This window comes from Oncorhynchus mykiss, chromosome 10 (genome assembly GCF_057628025.1).
Source record: "Oncorhynchus mykiss isolate SJ-2025 chromosome 10, ASM5762802v1, whole genome shotgun sequence".
NCBI lineage: Eukaryota > Metazoa > Chordata > Actinopteri > Salmoniformes > Salmonidae > Oncorhynchus > Oncorhynchus mykiss.
In genome coordinates this window covers 68,345,742-68,365,252 of record NC_143031.1, presented here as the reverse complement: position 1 = coordinate 68,365,252, position 19,511 = coordinate 68,345,742, and the positions used below count along the sequence as shown (strand labels likewise).

Below are 19,511 nucleotides of genomic sequence, written 5' to 3'. Positions count from 1 at the left end.
TTGGATAACCTGCCCATCTCTGTTAGCTAGGAGATTCCATTTATCCATTCTCAATTCCATTCATGTATTGGAGGAAATAGAGGCTAGAATCTGTTTTCTACATGGACCGTCTGTCGTCTGAGTTGAACCCAATGTTCCATTTCAAATGATCAACGTGATAAGAAAAAAACAACTGGTGCAAAACTAATTCCAGTGGCTCATTAAACACAGAAATAAAACGGATGACGGTGAGGAAATATGAACGTGTTGGTTGTGAAGATACAACCCAAGATATCACCCACGACAACATGAGCAGCCCTATCCGAAGCACATGCTTTGTTCTCCAAAGCATCAGTCCTTACCAACAACAAAAAACCCAAGCCTTTCAAAGTATGTTCCTTGAGTGTTGTTCTTGTGTTGGCCCCCTTGTTTGTGTTTCTAGTGTGGAGCAGAGCTATAAACCCCTCTAATGCCATTGTCACCTATAAAGGGGTCTTGGTTGAGTGAGTACACAGGGCCCCTGTGGAGGTGCCATTTCAACCAGACTGGACGGGTCATTAGCCATGATGGCGGTGGCAGCACCACCAGGAGTCAAAACAGTCACACACTATTCTCACTGATCGGATATAGTGGATACCAACACAGTAGGTCAACACAACAATTGTTCTGTCATGTTTTCACTGTCTGCTTTGTCATGCATCAAGTGCAGTAAGAATATTAGCCAAAAATGAGAACATTGTTCTTGTTTCTCTGTCAAATTCCTACTATTCTGATTTCTTGCTGGCTCATATCAATCATTTAGCCTCCATTAGTTGTATATCTCATGATTTAAATGGTAAAATATGTACTCCCACCACTGGTTTTCTGTCCATGAAAAAAAGGTAGAACAACCCAAACATTCTAGATGCTTCCCTCCTTCCATATCACCATCAAAAATGATCCTCCAAATAATTAACAATTCCAATTTCCATTTGAGGGCAGTGATCGATGTTCCTGCAATCTGTCTGACTCTGACCTCTGTTCTGTTGACTAACAAAGGCTTGCTGATAGAACAGCAGGCACACAGGTGTTGAGTGGTTAATATCACGCACACACTATCAGACTGTAGCACCAGGCAGACTGGCATCCACAAGCAGGATGATCCATCAGGCTACTGCTGTTGCCTTTGACACCATGTGTCAGAACCCTGACTGAGGGACTAAATGATGGAGCTGTGTGTGTGTGTGTGTGTGTGTGTGTGTGTGTGTGTGTGTGTGTGTGTGTGTGTGTGTGTGTGTGTGTGTGTGTGTGTGTGTGTGTGTGAGAGAGAGAAAGTGATCAATCAGAGAGGGAAGGCCCTGGTCGGACATGGCCCTGATGGACACCAGTAAAACAAACCCCACAGATGGAGCATGATGGAGGGGCCAGGATCAGGTGCAACCAGGGCTTCTTTGTCTGGAGGTATTGCATGGTGAGGTGTGTCTACAGTACAAACTCAGGGGCAAGAGGTGCTGGATGAGAGGGAGAGAGATGTGTGAGATGTAAAACTGTGTGTGTGTGTGTGTGTGTGTGTGTGTGTGTGTGTGTGTTTGAGCGTGTGTGTCAGTGTGTTTGAGCGTGTGTTTGTCAGTGTGTTTGAGCGTGTGTTTGTCAGTGTGTTTGAGCGTGTGTGTGTGTTTGAGCGTGTGTGTGTGTTTGAGCGTGTGTTTGTCAGTGTGTTTGAGCGTGTGTGTGTTTGAGCGTGTGTTTGTCAGTGTGTTTTAGCGTGTGTGTGTTTGAGCGTGTGTGTCAGTGTGCTTGAGCGTGTGTGTCAGTGTGCTTGAGCGTGTGTGTCAGTGTGCTTGAGCGTGTGTGTCAGTGTGCTTGAGCGTGTGTGTCAGTGTGCTTGAGCGTGTGTGTCAGTGTGTTTGAGCGTGTGTTTGTCAGTGTGTTTGAGCGTGTGTTTGTCAGTGTGTTTAAGCGTGTGTTTGTCAGTGTGTTTGAGCGTGTGTGTGTGTAACCAGTGTTTCTCTTTCTGTGTGTGGTGCCAGCTAGATGAAGACAGAGACAGTGATGGTGTTAAAAGAGAGAGTCAGGGGGAAGGAGACATTAGTCATCATTAGCCGAGGGGTTGACACAGTGTCTAAGTGGTTCCCTGTGTGATGACCAAGTGGCAATCATCTTTCCCCAGGCCTGTCCTGCCTGATTACACCTCTCTACTGGTGAACCCTTAATCTGCCGTGTTTTCACACACACACACGCACAGTCACAATCACACACAATCACAACCACCGGCCCCGTTTAACATCTCCGCAATAACAAACCGACACGAGATCCGGGTCGGCAACGACAACAGAAACAGAGGAACAGTGGAGAGGTAAAAAGAAGAGAAGAGAGAACAGGAGATGAAACAATCTTCAACACCATTCCACCTTGTAGCCTGCTCTGAATAAGAACGTAAAGCACCACCGACTACATGCTGACAGAAGCAGAACGAGTTGAATACAAACTGTCCTTGAGTTCCAGCTCTCGAAAAGCAATTACATCTACATTGATGCCACATGAGAATTTATCAATGGTTAGAACTGCCTTCCTTGTACACTGCTCAAAAAAATAAAGGGAACACTTAAACAACACAATGTAACTCCAAGTCAATCACACTTCTGTGAAATCAAACTGTCCACTTAGGAACCAACACTGATTGACAATAAATTTCACATGCTGTTGTGCAAATGGAATAGACAACAGGTGAAAATTATAGGCAATTAGCAAGACACCCCCAATAAAGGAGTGGTTCTGCAGGTGGTGACCACAGACCACTGCTCAGTTCCTATGCTTCCTGGCTGATGTTTTGGTCACTTTTGAATGCTGGCGGTGCTTTCACTCTAGTGGTAGCATGAGACGGAGTCTACAACCCACACAAGTGGCTCGGGTAGTGCAGCTCATCCAGGATGGGACATTATTGCGAGCTGTGGCAAGAAGGTTTGCTGTGTCTGTCAGCGTAGTGTCCAGAGCATGGAGGCGCTGCCAGAAGACAGGCCAGTACATCAGGAGACATGGAGGAGCCCGTAGGAGGGCAACAACCCAGCAGCAGGACCGCAACCTCCGCCTTTGTGCAAGGAGGAGCAGGAGGAGCACTGCCAGAGCCCTGCAAAATGACCTCCAGCAGGCCACAAATGTGCATGTGTCTGCTCAAACGGTCAGAAACAGACTCCATGAGGGTGGTATGAGGGCCCGACGTCCACAGGTGGGGGTTGTGCTTACAGCCCAACACCGTGCAGGACGTTTGGCATTTGCCAGAGAACACCAAGATTGACAAATTTGCCACTGGCGCCCTGTGCTCTTCACAGATGAAAGCAGGTTCACACTGAGCACATGTGACAGACGTGACAGAGTCTGGAGACGCCGTGGAGAACGTTCTGCTGGCTGTAACATCCTCCGGTTTGGCGGTGGGTCAGTCATGGTGTGGGGTGGCATTTCTTTGGGGGAACGCACAGCCCTCCATGTGCTCGCCAGAGGTAGCCTGACTGCCATTAGGTACCGAGATGAGATCCTCAGACCCCTTGTGAGACCATATGCTGGTGCGGTTGGCCCTGGGTTCCTCCTAATGCAAGACAATGCTAGACCTCATGTGGCTGGAGTGTGTCAGCAGTTCCTGCAAGAGGAAGGCATTGACGCTATGGACTGGCCTGCCCGTTCCCCAGACCTGAATCCAATTGAGCACATCTGGGACATCATGTCTCGCTCCATCCACCAACGCCACATTGCACCACAGACTGTCCAGGAGTTGGCAGATGCTTTAGTCCAGGTCTGGGAGGAGATCCCTCAGGAGACCATCCACCACCTCATCAGGAGCATGCCCAGGCGTTGTAGGGAGGTTATACAGGCACGTGGAGGCTACACACTACTGAGCCTCATTTTGACTTGTTTTAAGGACATTACATCAAAGTTGGATCAGCCTGTAGTGTGGTTTTCCACTTAAATTTTGAGTGTGACTCCAAATCCAGACCTCCATGGGTTGATAAATTTGATTTCCATTGATAATTTGTGTGATTTTGTTGTCAGCACATTCAACTATGTAAAGAAAAAGTATTTAATAAGAATATTTCATTCATTCAGATCTAGGATGTGTTGTTTTAGTGTTCCCTTTATTTTTTTGAGCAGTGTATATATGTCTGTAATGCAACAACAACACATGACCCTATCGACAAACACACAAGCAACATCTTGAAAAGTGTCTAACTCTTGATCTGGCGTTGCAGTAAGTTAAGTTCAAAATAACTATTAATATGGCTGGCACAGGAACAGGGATATAAACAATACAGAGAGAGGTAAAGAAAGAAGATGGTCGCCACAGGAACAGGGCTATAAATAATACAGAGAGAGGTAAAGAAAGAAGATGGCCGCCACAGGAACAGGGCTATAAACAATACAGAGAGGTTTAAAAAATGTAACAAATATTTTTTAAAGAAGATGGCCGCCACAGGAAGACTATAAACAATAGAGGTAAAAAATGAAGCTGGCTGCCACAGGAAAAAGGCTATAAAGAATATAGTGAGGTACAAATAAAGAAGATGAGAGAGAAATGGAGAGAGAGAAATGGAGAGCGAGAGAGAGAAACTGCTTCTGCTATTTTTCTACAGAAAACTATAATGACTTAAAGGCGACAGAAGGCTGCGTTTGTAAGGCTGTGCCAGGACTGGACATGTGGGGGGAGACCAGAGACGAGAGCAAAAACTCACTTCAGGAAGCTTAAAACGTGTATTTGGCCTTATCTCTATTAATTGGCTCAAATCGATCTCAATTGCTCACATCTGTCTTATGCATTTGTGGTTAGGAGCCTTTGAAGACTCGGACAGTGACTTACAATAGGAGAGTGAAGGCAAGGGAGAGGGGAACATGGGAGTCTGTATGGGAATAATTGAGTTTCTTGACGAAGAGGTAAAGTCAACGTGCCACAGGGAGCAAGAGGCTGGGTGGGATTACACGTGTAGAAGGGAGAAGACCCTGGACATCAGGGAATGAGTGGAGGAAAAGGAGAAGAGCAGAGCGGCCGATTGGCTCTGATGATAATGAGTCTGTCTCGGGTAAGGAAACACTTAATGTCTTCCAGGTGCTGTAATTACCAGGAAAGCGATGGATGGAAACAGGGAGGGAGAGAGAGAGAGAGAGAGAGAGAGAGAGAGAGAGAGAGAGAGAGAGAGGGAAAAAAGAAAGTGGCCCTCCACCACATCACTCAACCGGTCCTTGTCGCGGTATGCCTGAGCGATTTATTGACCGTCCCAGGATGCACTCTGTCAGAGCTGAAGGAGCGAACGGAGAAATGGAGGAGTAGAGAGATGGAGGGAGAGGAAATATGAATGGTAGCGGTGAGAGGTGAACGGGCTGGGTTTCTGCTGCTCATTGATAATGACATACCTGTTCGTCAGGACGTCCGTTAGCTCTAAGTAGTGTGTACTGGAGCTAACTGGAAAATCAATATGGCTTCCTCACAGGCCAGGCTGCCATGCCGCCCAGGCACCCTCTCTGACTGGCAGCTGCAGCCGAAGGTCGTCCCCGGCGACCGGAGGGGGGTGGAGGGTGGAATAGGGGGTAGCCGCCGCCAAGGTTTGACGCTTTCAGGACAGACTAACGACATGGAACTGGCCCAGACAAAACGCTGGGTGATTTTCTTTGACTGACCACCCTGTCCTCTCCCCATTCTGCTACTGAATACCCCTCTGCTTAAGCCGTCTCCTCCCCACCAATTGGCAAAGTGCTACTAATGTCCTTCACAACAGCATCTTCTTCAGAGAACCACAGAACACAGTCCGGGAACCAGGAGGATGGAACAAGGAGGGCTGGAACAAGGAGGGCTGGAACCAGGAGGGCTGGAACAAGGAGGGCTGGAACAAGGAGGGCTGGAACAAGGAGGGCTGGAACAAGGAGGGCGTAACCAGAAGGATGGAACCAGGAGGCTAGATGTGACTGTACATAGCCCTTAGTCAATAAAAGGGGCACTGTTGAACAACTCTGTTCTGTTAAAATACTACAAGTCAACCAAGTGAGAACTCGAGGTTATTCTGAGAGGAACACCCTGATGATGACCCACATTGAATATTCAGAGTATTTTGTAAATGACCCCCCACCCCCGCCCCAATGTGCTCTGTGTGTTTTGTCTCAGCCAGGATACTAACTGTTTGGCCCATTTTCATATTCCGTTCCATAAACCGCAACAGCCGAAGCAGTGGGAGTGGCTCCACAGCTCTCCAATCAGACTTACACTTCCTTGACTTCAGCCAATAGCAGTGCAGCGCCACGGCCTCCCCGCCCCTTTTCCCGCTCTCCCAGTACACAAGCATCCAGTGAGTGTGCAGGACGCAACTTAACACCACATGTACTACGGAGTGGCAACCCATGGCTGGCATTTTGAGAGGCAGGAGGACGGACACATCTGCTCTATGACTTCTTCATCAGATCTGCCAGGCAGATGCTCTGTGTCTGTCTGTCTGAGTATGTCTGTCTGTCTGAGTATGTCTGTCTGTCTGTCTGTCTGAGTATGTCTGTCTGTCTGTCTGTCTGAGTATGTCTGTCTGTCTGTCTGTCTGAGTATGTCTGTCTGTCTGTCTGTCTGAGTATGTCTGTCTGTCTGTCTGTCTGAGTATGTCTGTCTGTCTGTCTGTCTGAGTATGTCTGTCTGTCTGTCTGTCTGAGTATGTCTGTCTGTCTGTCTGAGTATGTCTGTCTGTCTGTCTGAGTATGTCTGTCTGTCTGTCTGAGTATGTCTGTCTGTCTGAGTATGTCTGTCTGTCTGAGTATGTCTGTCTGTCTGTCTGAGTATGTCTCTCTGGGTCTGAGTGTCTGAGTGTGAGTCTGTCCGTCTGTCCGAGTGTGTCCGTCTGTCCGAGTGTGTCCGTCTGTGTCCGTCTGTCCGAGTGTGTCCGTCTGTCCGAGTGTGTCCGGTCTGTCCGAGTGTGTCCGGTCTGTCCGAGTGTGTCCGTCTGTCCGAGTGAGTCCGTCTGTCCGAGTGAGTCCGAGTGTGTCCGTCTGTCCGAGTGTGTCCGTCTGTCCGAGTGTGTCCGTCTGTCCGAGTGTGTCCGAGTGTGTCCGAGTGTGTCCGTCTGTCCGAGTGTGTCCGTCTGTCCGAGTGTGTCCGAGCGTGTCCGTCTGTCCGAGTGTGTCCGAGTGTGTCCGTCTGTCTGAGTGAGTGTATCCGTCTGTCTGAGTGAGTGTATCCGTCTGTCTGTCTGACTGCGTCTGACTGTCTGTCTGACTGCGTGTGCCTGTCTGTCCTGAGTGCGTGTGCCTGTCTGTCCTGAGTGCGTGTGTCCGTCTGTCTGTCCTGAGTGCGTGTGTCCGTCTGTCTGTCCTGAGTGCGTGTGTCCGTCTGTCTGTCCTGAGTGCGTGTCCGTCTGTCTGTCCTGAGTGCGTGTCCGTCTGTCTGTCCTGAGTGCGTGTGTCCGTCTGTCTGTCCTGAGTGCGTGTGTCCGTCTGTCTGTCCTGAGTGAGTGTGTCCGTCTGTCTGTCCTGAGTGCGTGTGTCCGTCTGTCCTGAGTGCGTGTGTGTGTCTGTCCTGAGTGCGTGTGTGTGTCTGTCCTGAGTGCGTGTGTGTGTCTGTCTGTCCTGAGTGCGTGTGTGTGTCTGTCTGTCCTGAGTGCGTGTGTGTGTCTGTCTGTCCTGAGTGCGTGTGTGTGTCTGTCTGTCCTGAGTGTGCGTGTCTGTGCGTGCGTGTCTGTGCGTGCGTGTCTGTGCGTGCGTGTCTGTGCGTGCGTGTCTGTGCGTGCGTGTCTGTGCGTGCGTGTCTGTGCGTGCGTGTCTGTGCGTGCGTGTCTGTGCGTGCGTGTCTGTGCGTGTCTGTGCGTGTCTGTGTGTGCACGCGTGACGGCCAGATGCAGAGGCACAGCCAAGCAATTAGTACCACGGCCTGATTTCTGGGCCCACTGCCTCCTACAGAGAAAGCAGCTGGGTCCATGCACCAGGGCCTGGGTGACGCCTTAGAGTGAGTGTGTGTTGGTGTGTGTATGTGTGTCTGCCTGCCGGTGAGCCACTTTCCCTGTGCCTCTCATATTTCCACCGGCAGAGGAGAGGAGAAAAGAGAGAAAAAGCTGCAGCTAAAAGCCTCTCGCTGCCTGACATCCTCCCCCTTATCATTCACTTGAAAGTACAAAGCGCGCTAACTCAACCAGACACAGGAATAAAACTGTTGCAGATTTTTTTTCTCTTCTTCCCCACCAAACATCTCGGGCCTCTGAACTCAATTCCTGTATTCCTTATTTATAGCTCTCCTTCTCCAACGAGAGAGAGCGAGAGAGCGCGAGAGAGCGAGAACAAGAGAGAGAGAGAGCAAGAGAGAGAGAGAGCAAGAGAGAGAGAGCAAGAGAGAGAGAGAGAGAGAGTGTAAAGGAACAATGTATTCTAATGTATTCACTGAGGAGAAGTTATTCATTCTGTCAGAATTCCTACTTCAAATATCTCCATTACTCACAGTGGGGCGACTGGAGACGTCTAAGAACATGAGTCTGTATCCAGACAGGCATAAGAGAGCTTATCCATGACATACATCTTGGTCATCATTGATTTCACTAAAGAAGAATGACCACCATTATAAACATCTATTAGATACATTCAACGAGCAAATATACCTGCCATACAAGTTCCAATGAGTTATCCAGACTCACTACTTAGACCCAATGTTCAGGTCAAGTTGCAGATTGTATGAACGTCAAGATTCCCTTCAACATTGAAAACAGATAACTAAGAATATACATGGAGGCAAAACACACACGAGGAGGGATGGTTGGCGACATTGTGTTGTACGCCAGCGAGGTGCTAAAAAAACAAACCAGCAGCCGTATATCCCATAACCCCTTGGGGCTCGGCTGAGTAATCTGGTAGCTCACTAGCTAGCCTCTTCAGTAGCTGGGCAGATGTGGTAGTGTGTTGGGGGGAGGGGAGGGGGGGGGGTACTTTCGAGAGCGAGTGAGTCAGAAAAAGGAGTGCTTGTCAGAAAGCAGAAGTGAGAGAGAGGGGTTATGGACCCTGTCCTGGTGGAGTGAGAGGATCACTGTGGAGTCGTCACACAGACTCAGATCAAAGACGGACTCTTCAGGCAGGCCTCGTCCTCTTTTACTCTATTCAATACAGACCAGAGAAAGACCTTTAGGCGCCGTCTGATAAAGTGGGATGTTTTCACACCGAGATAAATAGGCAGAGAATAAAAGATGACTTCGATAGAATCTACAAAAAAAAAAGGCTGAAAAGAGCCTCAAAAGAAGCCGTTTAGTATCTATGACATGTTTTTATTTCTCCCAGGTACGGAGTTGCTCTCTGCTGTGATTGGTCCAATAACACGTGTCACGTTATGCTACATGAATACTATCATATTTGTGTTGACGGTAATAAATCTAGTTTTAGTTATACACTTACCCTAAAACATAACATGGGCATATATTGGCTACATAAAATCCCCCAAATTATTATAATCATTATAGCATGTGTATTAACGTGTAAAATCTGCATGATTAGCATAAACACCATTGATGCACTGAACATGGCCTTGGATGACTTCAAATAGACGCCAGAATCCAAAATGCCATATAAGGCGCACAGACACCAAAGCGGAAGTACACGGAGATGAAACCGAATTGTAGAATCTCTGCAGTTCTGTAGTGTACTCTAACATGATGGATTCTGAAGGAGGCTATCGGAAATGAACTCTGTTTGGCTAAGAGGGATCAACCTTATGGCTCTGAGTCTATTTGTTTTCGTTCTGTTCCTACAAATCAACCCTAGAGGAAAGTGTGACAAGCCTTAAGGATAAGCAGCCTTACTTCGCCAAAAGCGAGCCTTTCCTTGAAAAAAGTCCCTCTAGATCCACACTAAGGGAACATCCGTGATAACTTTGAAACGAATAGTGAATGATGAGTCCAAAACATGATTCACACAAAATGTTCGTATGAATTAAGGAGAGGTCAAAGGATGGGGCCAAAATACACACAAGCGCGTGCACATGTGTACGCACACACACACTCTGAAACTACAGGATGTTGTGATGACTAACTACACCTAAAATAACCTCAATAATACCATCCATGCATAGACACTACCTGAACACCAAAAACCCACACAACAAAAATACCATTCTAGCTTTGCATGCGTTGCCCATAATAGGTGCAGTGTTGTCACGACAGTGTGAAATCAGTTGAACTCCGGTTCACACAATTTTGCTTCAGTCGCTTATGAAGGCAAGAATTTATATTCCAGATATGTGTATATTGACCCTGTCTGACATTCAGAGTGTATTTACAATTTGTCTTTATAAGTCATACTTACTGTCACCATATATTTCATTAAGCTACAGTTAGCATGTTACTTTACATTTGGACACTTTCACGACTTTGAGTGTGTCCCATCCCAAATGGCACCATGTTCCCTATATAGTGCACTACTTTTGACCAGGGTCCATAGGGCTCTTGTACTATAAAGGGAATGGGGTGTCATTTGGGACACACACTTGGGGGCGTGTATTCATCTCTCAGGGACTGAACTGTGCTTTTGATATTAAACAGTCTTGCAGTCTAAAATAAAAACCCTTAACCGTTCTTTTTTTCTTTCTTAAGCTGCACGCCAAGGGTCTTTGAGTACAACTATTCCTCCAGTCGGGCATGATTCAGGGGAAAAGAATGTCAAATCTCAACAGTTTTGCATTTTTTAAATCTTCACAATAAATCAAGGTTGTAAGTAAACCATACATCACACGGTACCTAATGTAACGTTGCCTGTTCGGTTAGAGTTCAAGTATTTTTGCTAGAAACTTCCAAATGAACGTTTGCGTCTATGTGGCTTATCTCGTCTCTTGACAGCGTCAATTCTACTACGGTTCTAGTCCAGATCCAGAACATTGCTAATAACAAGAGATAGGAGGTGTATGTTGTAGGTTGACTACAACACTGACATGAATGCCACTCCAACTATAAACCAAAGATTTGGAACAGGTTCATATAACAGATGGTTAATGCAAAAATACCAAATATGCAGGATCATGAGAAAATTACCAGATTGCATGTGTGTATGTGTGTGTGTGTGTGTGTGTGTGTGTGTGTGTGTGTGTGTGTGTGATGTGATGTGATGTGATGTGTGTGTGTATGTATGTATGTATAGCATGCCTATACAGTGCATTCAGAAAGTATTCAGACCCCTTGAATTTTTCCACATTTTGCTACATTACAGCCTTATTCTAAAATTGATGAAATACATTTTTCTTCTTCTCCATAAATCCACACAATACCCCAAAATGACAAAGCGAAAACAGGTTTTTAAAATGTTTGCAAATGTATTAAAAAGTATATATTTTTTAAAGGAAATAGCTTATTTACATTAGTATTCAGAACCTTTGTTATGAGACACCCGAAATTGAGCTGAGGTGCATCCTGTTTCCATTGATCATCCTTGAGATGTTTCTACAACTTGGAGTCCACCTGTGGTAAATTCAATTGGTTGGACATGATTTGGAAAGGCACACACGTCTATATAAGGCCCCACAGTTGACAATACATGTCTGAGCAAAAACCAAGTTATGAGGTCAAAGGAATTGTCCGTAGAGCTCCGAGACAGGATTGTGTCGAGGCACAGATCTTGTGAAGGGCACCAAAACATTTCTTCAGCATTGAAAGTCCCCAAGAACACAGAGGCCTTCGCCGGGCCAAACTGAGCTATCAGGGGAGAAGGGCCTTGGTCAGGGAGGTGACCAAGAACCCAATGGTTACTGTGACAGAGCTCCTCTGTGGGGATGGGGGAACCTTCCAGAAGGACAACCATCTCTGCAGCACTCCACCAATTAGGCCTTTATGGTAGAGTATCCAGACAGAAGCCACTCTTCAGAAAAAGGCAGGACAAGCCTGCTTGGTTTGCCAAAAAGCACCTAAAGACTCTCAGACCATGACAAAAAAATCTAATAAAAATGTATTTATCACATTCGCCGAATACAACAAGTGTAGACTTTACGGTGAAATGCTTACCTTACAAGCCTTTAACCAACAGTGCAGTTCAAGAAGAAGAAAATGTTTACCAAGTAGATTAAAATAAAAAGTAATAATAAAGATAACACAATAAAAATAATGAGGATATATACAGGGGGCACCGGTACCGAGTCGGTGTGCAGGGATACAGGCTAGTTGAGGTAATCTGTAGGGGGGGGCTGAAGTGACTATGCATAGGTAACAAACAAACAACGAGTGTACAAAAGGGAGGGTGTGGGATCTCTCTGGTCTGATGAAACCAAGATTTAATTATTTGGCCTGAATGCCAAGCTTCACGTCTGGAGGAAACCTGGCACCATCCCTATGGTGAAGCATGGTGGTGGTGGCAGCATCATGCTGTCATCTGCCTTTTTCTGAGGAGTGGCTTCTAACATCTCTAGAGACCTGAAAATAGCTGTGCAGCAACGTTCCCCATCCAACCTGACAGAGCTTGAGAGGATCTGCAGAGAAGAATGGAAGAAACTCCCCAAATACAGGTGTGCCAAACATGTAGCGTCAAACCCAAGAAGAGTCGGGGCTGTAATCGCTGCCAAAGGTACTTCAACAAAGTACTGAGTAAAGGGTCTCTGAATAGTTACGTAAATGTGATATTTCAGATTTTGCACAACAACAAAAAATAACTGTTTTTGCTTTGTCATAATGGGGTATTGTGTGATGAGGGGGAAAAAACAATTTAATCAATTTTAGAATAAGGCTGTAACGTAACAAAATGTGGAAAGAGTTAAGGGGTCTGAATACTTTCCGAATGCACTGTATATGTGTAAACACCAAATACACTCATCATAAGTGAAAATAATCACAGACTTGAGGTTACATTCCTTAACTTGAACCAGGAAATAGCCAATAAAACAAATCCTTCAATTAAATTAAAATACCCAACAGACACACCCCTTAACCACAGTTTTATAGTTTTTCAACATCTAGGCTTATAGTTAGTTAATCAAGACAGTGAGTTTTGTGAATCTGTCCCGAGGTCTCCTACTAGGGTTGGGTCGATATATGATCAAATTGAATATCGTGATATTTGACAATGACGATATATCGGGAAGTGCAAGACGACTCGATTTGAACTTTACAAATCAAAAACTGTGAAGTTTTATCAGTTAGGCTGTTTAAATATGTTGAAAATGAAGTCTAAATTAATTAACTAAGCCTTACTGTTTCATAATACAAAGTTTATTTAAAGTTATGATCATAAATAAGCACAGGCTGGAATGATTTACTCATTAAATGCGCAAAACAATTGTATCAGATATTGCAATATCTGGAGTAGCATATCATAGAAGATGTCTCCCCAAATATCACCCAACCCCATCTCCTGCACTACAGTAATCTATACCCTCTGTAGTGTTAGTAGCTTCATCAACACTACTGGAATCTATGAGAACGTCAAGTCCACAGGCATTTGCCATTTTACTGTTTAAAAAAAGAATTAAACTTTTACAGAAAAACTGTTTGCAGAGAAAAACTGAAAAACACTTTATCACTTGGTTTCTGCCAACTTTGTGGCTTATTTCAGTATCCACACTGTATTTTCAGCGGTTGCATTTTCCAGACTTCAGCTAAACCCGATGCTACAGTGAATGTGGTGAGAATGAGAAACTAAAGCTAAATAGAGAACATGAGTATTCTAGGAACGTTTCAGTCTTTTAACCTGTGTGTCGTGGTCATGCTGACCAATATGTGGGAAACATAATGTATATTTGGCGCAAAAAGCATATTCTCCAAAATGGGAAATAATCGTTGTGTTTTTGTAATACTAAACTACAAGAAAAGGCATTGGCTGTATAAAGCCTGCATAACATTGAGACAATAGTGTTTCAGTCATTTACTAATATCACCATCAATTACATTTAAAATGTTAGTCTGTCTCTGTTTAAAGAGCCAAACAATCTGCGTAAGCGGTTTTTCCCTCGTATGTCTAAACACGTGTTAAATTAGCTTCGCTGACTATTGTATGATAATATATTTTTAAAGGGATCAAATATACATTTGAAATAACTTCATAACGTACATGAGAATGCGAAAGAAGGTTTTCATATCATCAATATAGATTTTTGATAAGCAATGTTAACTCTGCGTCATTGCATCGTTGGGTGCTTTGCTTAACACCACAACAAGGACCTGGAGATATTTCCAGCTCCAAATAGCCAAAAGTCGTTGCAATTAAAACACTTATGTCTAATTAGGCCAAAAGCCTCGAGGGATCCCGAAATAAAAACGATGTCCACTGGACAGAGAATGTCCAATTGACTCCCTAATGAATGTAATGCCAAAGCTCCTAACAACCTGCGCCTCATTAACTTGAGTAGTCTACAACGGGAGGACGGGCAAAGAAGCCTCAGAGCTGCAGATAGATCAATAGTTTTGCAAACAGGACTTTAACTTAAGTAGCTTTCATTTAACCGATGCGTTACTTTTTGGGCCATTCTTTTGCAGCATCACTGTCTGAGGACCAGTCTCACACCCCGCCTTCTCCCCGCGCGTCTCGGTGCTGTGCCCGCGAGGAGACGGTGATTGGTTCTTAAGTCATCTAACATGAAGTCTGAGGTGATAAGAGGACTTCAATTACAATCCCGGGCCCGCGCGAAGAACGCCTGTCCGTTTATTATTCATCACCGACAAGGTTCACGCGCCGATAAAGCGATGACCAGGTTAAAAGTAGGTGCATTTTTGGAAAACCACGCACAGCGCACAATGAGAAAGAAAAAGCCGGTTGTTTATGTCTTTAGAGTGATTTAAAAATATATTTGAGCTTCTTGGAAATCAATTACATATTTAAATTGTTGTAATATGAATGTGAAAATATAAACATCAGACCTTTAGCTTTTTTTCTGAATTAGGCATTATTAATGTAACATGCGCTTTATAAAACGACAAGGGCAAATAGCCTGCAATAAAACAGGCCCCAAACATAGTATTGGGAATACCACGTTAACATCTCAAAGGGTCTTACGATGTTAATTAGAATAATAGGCCTATAGTCTTATCATCGTTCATCACATTTTATAATTACACGCGTGCTAAAACTTGCACTGCAGGTGCGTGTAGTGCGCATCCATTCTAGGAGGAATTGTTATCCGTTCTTAAATTGTGCAATGGCATGAAATGGGTCAAATATGGAAGTAATATGATGTTAATTTAGCCGATAGAATATTAGGGAAATTAGTAGGCCAAATTTGTATGGGAATACAATAAACCACATTTCAGTGAGGGGAAGGTTGTTGCTCTTAATCCGATATCCGAGGGAAATTACTGGGTGTGATTTTAACTATTCAGGCCTATAATCTACTGTCACGATACACCAAGATGAAACCACTAGGCACAAAATGACAAACAAAAAGCATTTCCTTTAAGACAAGTGGTTTGAAATGTGAACAACTTCTAGCCTATTATACTGGAGAGAAAAAATACTCAAAATCAGGAAAAAATAATGATATGCTATTTTATGGAAAAAAACACTAATATTAGAAATATTGTACACTCACTGAACATTCGATTTATCTCGTTAACCTGATTATCACACACCGTGTTGAACCCGCAGCCTGGAGACCCGCTTTCTAATAAAATTAGTCTTTGTTTCTTGACGCATAAATGTCATAAAACATCAGTCAAAAATTGCTTGGTATACATAAATGAGCAATTCACTAGAAATATGCAAATGCACGAATAGTCCAATAATTCATACATAGGATAAATGTATAACATTTAAAAAAAGTATTGGTTACATTGTCAAAAGCGATTAAAACATTAGTGCTAATGTTTATAAAGTAGTATCAAGCCTCATTAACTGCCATAGAAAAACAAAAGAGTTCCAAATTGATGCCATTCAGACATGAAGCGAGCCAGTAAATAAACACTTCCCTTGTCAGGTAGCCAGCATCACTCAATGCGCAACCTATTCTCCTTCTAAATGTTTCCATTTTATATTGAGCACGTGCACACCTGGGAAAAAAAGGCTGGGTCAAGGCAAAAGAGACACAGCTGTCTTTAAAACATATTAAATATACTTCGTAGAAAAGAGCACAAATTGTGTATACGAAAAGAGCACAAATTGTGTATACGAAAAGGAACCGTTTATCTTCCTATATCTCGACCTGGGAGCAGAGGCTCCGCGCGCAGGATGTTGGAGAGCGAAAGTGTGCCCCTCGTGAAAGAGTGCTTCTCGGAGAGGCCTCTGATTGGCTGGTTGCACTGACAGCTCCGCCGTTGATTGCAGGAGGAGAAGCCCGACCCCTTTCACTCTTCTAGGGGACCATTCATAAACTACACAAGTCCAGCTCGCACAGCTGAGTGTGGACAACAGTGGGACAAGGTAGGAGAATAACGCGTAGTTTTCACGTTCAACCGAACCGACAAGGAGAGATGAGTGGTCACGACCAGAGCTTTATCCTTTAGGGTCTGCAAGCGCGAGGACACGGACGGTATTATACTGTACACTGAGCCCACCCCATTCTGGGGCTGCCTACTGCATATGACTTGGACTGATATTTAGTAGCCTATTACGTTGCATCCCTATCGGTTTCCTTCCGACACTGTCTGACGTCCATCCGCTGTGTACGCAAAAAAAAGTTTAATTATATATTTTTTCCATTGCTTGGGGAAGAGCGTTTCGCCTCTGGCTTTACCGGTAAGCATTGGATCCGTCAACGTACTGCGACTCTCCGGTGTACAGCCCGGACCTCTGCCCAAACATGATCGCGACGCAGGCAAAGCTGGTCTACCAGCTCAACAAATACTACAGCGAGAGATGCCAAACTCGAAAAGCGGCCATTGCAAAGACTATCCGGGAGGTGTGTAAGGTAGTGTCGGACGTCCTGAAGGAGGTCGAGGTGCAGGAACCCCGGTTCATCTCCTCTCTCAGCGAGATAGAGGCGCGCTTCGAGGGGATGGAGGTCATAGCTCCCAACGAGTTCGAGGTGGTCCTCTACCTCAACCAGATGGGAGTGTTCAACTTTGTTGACGACGGTTCTCTGCCCGGCTGCGCTGTACTGAAGCTGAGCGACGGCCGCAAAAGAAGTATGTCTCTCTGGGTCGAGTTCATAACGGCCTCGGGCTACCTTTCCGCCCGGAAGATCCGTTCAAGGTTTCAGACTCTGGTGGCGCAAGCGGTGGATAAGTGTAGCTACCGTGACGTGGTTAAAATGGTAGCAGATACAAGTGAGGTAAAACTAAGGATCCGGGAGAGATACGTGGTTCAGATCACCCCTGCGTTCAAGTGCACAGGGATCTGGCCTAGGAGCGCTGCCCAGTGGCCCATGCCCCATATCCCCTGGCCTGGTCCGAACCGGGTGGCCGAGGTCAAGGCCGAGGGCTTTAACCTGCTCTCCAAAGAGTGCTATTCGTTGACCGGGAAACAGAGCTCGGCTGAGAGTGACGCCTGGGTCTTGCAGTTCAGCGAGGCCGAGAATAGGCTCCTGATGGCGGGATGCAGGAAAAGATGCCTCTCGGTCCTGAAGACTCTTCGCGACCGTCATCTCGAGCTACCCGGTCAACCACTCCAGAGCTACCACATGAAGACCCTGCTGCTGTATGAGTGTGAGAAACACCCGAGAGAGACCGACTGGGATGAGTCCTGCCTCGGAGATCGAATCAACGGAATTCTGCTGCAGCTCATCTCGTGTTTGCAGTGCCGCAGATGCCCCCATTATTTCTTACCAAATTTGGACCTGTTTCAGGGGAAGCCCCACTCGGCCCTGGAAGCTGCCGCAAAGCAGACGTGGAGACTGGCGAGGGAAATCCTCACTAATGCAAAAAGTTTGGACAAATTATAAACTGTCGAATTGTCTGATTGTGATACTATTGCTATTTAGGGCCGAGGTGACGTTTTTTGAGATCACTTCAGAGAGGAAAACGTCGTGATCTTGGTTTCTCCGAGCAATGTGAAACAATTGAGAAATTAAAAACAAGCAAACAAAAAAAAACTTTTACAACGGAGTGTAATGGGACATTGCCCTTCAGAGAGAGAGAACGTGAAGGTACATTAAGCTAAATGTAATACTTTTTGTTGTTGTTTTGTTTTAAAATGTTTTCACAAAGTGAATAAATGTTTATTTAAAATTATATGCACAAAATCTTTAAGTGAAAGAATAAAAATGTAGTGTGCCAAGTTCCAATTTTCCATTATGTGACAAACTGAAATGTTAATAAAACTAAGAAATGACATTACAACTTGGCCTTGTGTTTGTATACATGTTTTGAGTACTGGCATTGTTTAGTAAGAGTAATACACATGTATATTTACGAGATAAAGAGGATCGTGAAATCAATTCCTGTGTGAAAAAAAACAGAATTAATGTGCGTAAAAAAGGAATGTTGATACATTTACATTCGGTAAATCTTGGGCCTAGATTAATTTGATACAAAATACGAGTTCTGCATGATTATGCATATCAGAGAACATGCATTAATTTTCGTCTTGGAATAATTAATATATCACACTATAATTTAGTTCAATTTGATGAAAATTGTTTTAACAAAAGAAAACGTCTATTTACTCGACAGTTTGATGTCGATAGGCTATATGGCTGCAAAAATAATATTTAAACACACCGGTATGCATGTCTGTTATTACTGTGTATTAACTATTGGGGAGATGTGCAATTTCTCCGATGAATTATAGCCTGAGGATAAAGAGAAACACAACAACCACTTGTAGTAGGCCCATTCACTAGAATAGACCATTGCTAATTTCAGGTTAATTCCTTTGCCGTTACAATAGAAAAATATTAACGCATGAAAATCAAAACCTCAAATGTTGATTCATGAACTTATCTGTTATTATAACTATATTATGATTATAACTGTTATTGCCAATAACCCTGGGCGCAGACTGCTGAAAAAAAGATACACAACTGTCACTCAATGACTAGCCAGGGAAAGTCGGGGCCCATTTCGCTACGAGCGACTAAACACCACGCGGGAATATTAGTACAGTAGGCTATCCATTAGCAGCAGCCTATTTGGTTTATCACTGAACTGTTGAATACAAATAGAAAGAGGATGTTTTGAAATTAATACTAATTACTATAGCCTGTTATTTAGGCTATTCAAATGAGTCATATAGGCTACATTTCAAAGGTGTCGAATAATAAATTCAAGTCATTTCATGGTTTTTATTCTCAACAAAATTGACCACAACATAAGCCATTGGCCAACGCACTATTCCTGATTCCTGGGCTGTATTTCACGAACAACTGAAAGACCCGAAGGAAGAAGAGCAGGCCTAGTCTTCTCTCTGTATCAGGCACATTGTATTATGATGTGCGATAGACTAACTTATTTTTCAAACGTTTGCTTGTGGTGCTTCTGCAGGCTCTGAGGCCTTTGTGTATCGATTCTGCAGCGCAAACACCCGTTTTCAGAGAGACGTGATGTTGTCAATGACGTAGCCCACTAAACCAATGCAATTCAAGCACGAGTGAAGCTATAGCTTAATGTTCACTTTCACGACGCAAATACACACACCACATAACACACCACATAACAGCATCATAGCCTATACGGTTGTTATAATCTCAATTATAGCGATCTACATTTGGATTATTCAATAATTAT

The 19,511-nt window shown here is 44.4% G+C and overlaps 2 protein-coding genes across 8 annotated transcripts in view; one reads left to right on the top strand and one right to left on the bottom strand.

Annotated features, from left to right (window-relative positions):
• LOC110533189 (lipopolysaccharide-responsive and beige-like anchor protein) overlaps nucleotides 1–19,511 on the bottom strand; it is a 356,513-nt gene that overhangs the window by 137,679 nt on the left and 199,323 nt on the right. The window lies entirely within an intron of this gene.
• LOC110534514 (protein mab-21-like 2) lies at nucleotides 14,041–18,122 on the top strand. The gene has a single exon (XM_021619397.3). It carries the CDS (start codon nucleotides 16,649–16,651, stop codon nucleotides 17,726–17,728), a length of 1,080 nt encoding a protein of 359 aa, XP_021475072.1. The 5' UTR covers nucleotides 14,041–16,648; the 3' UTR covers nucleotides 17,729–18,122.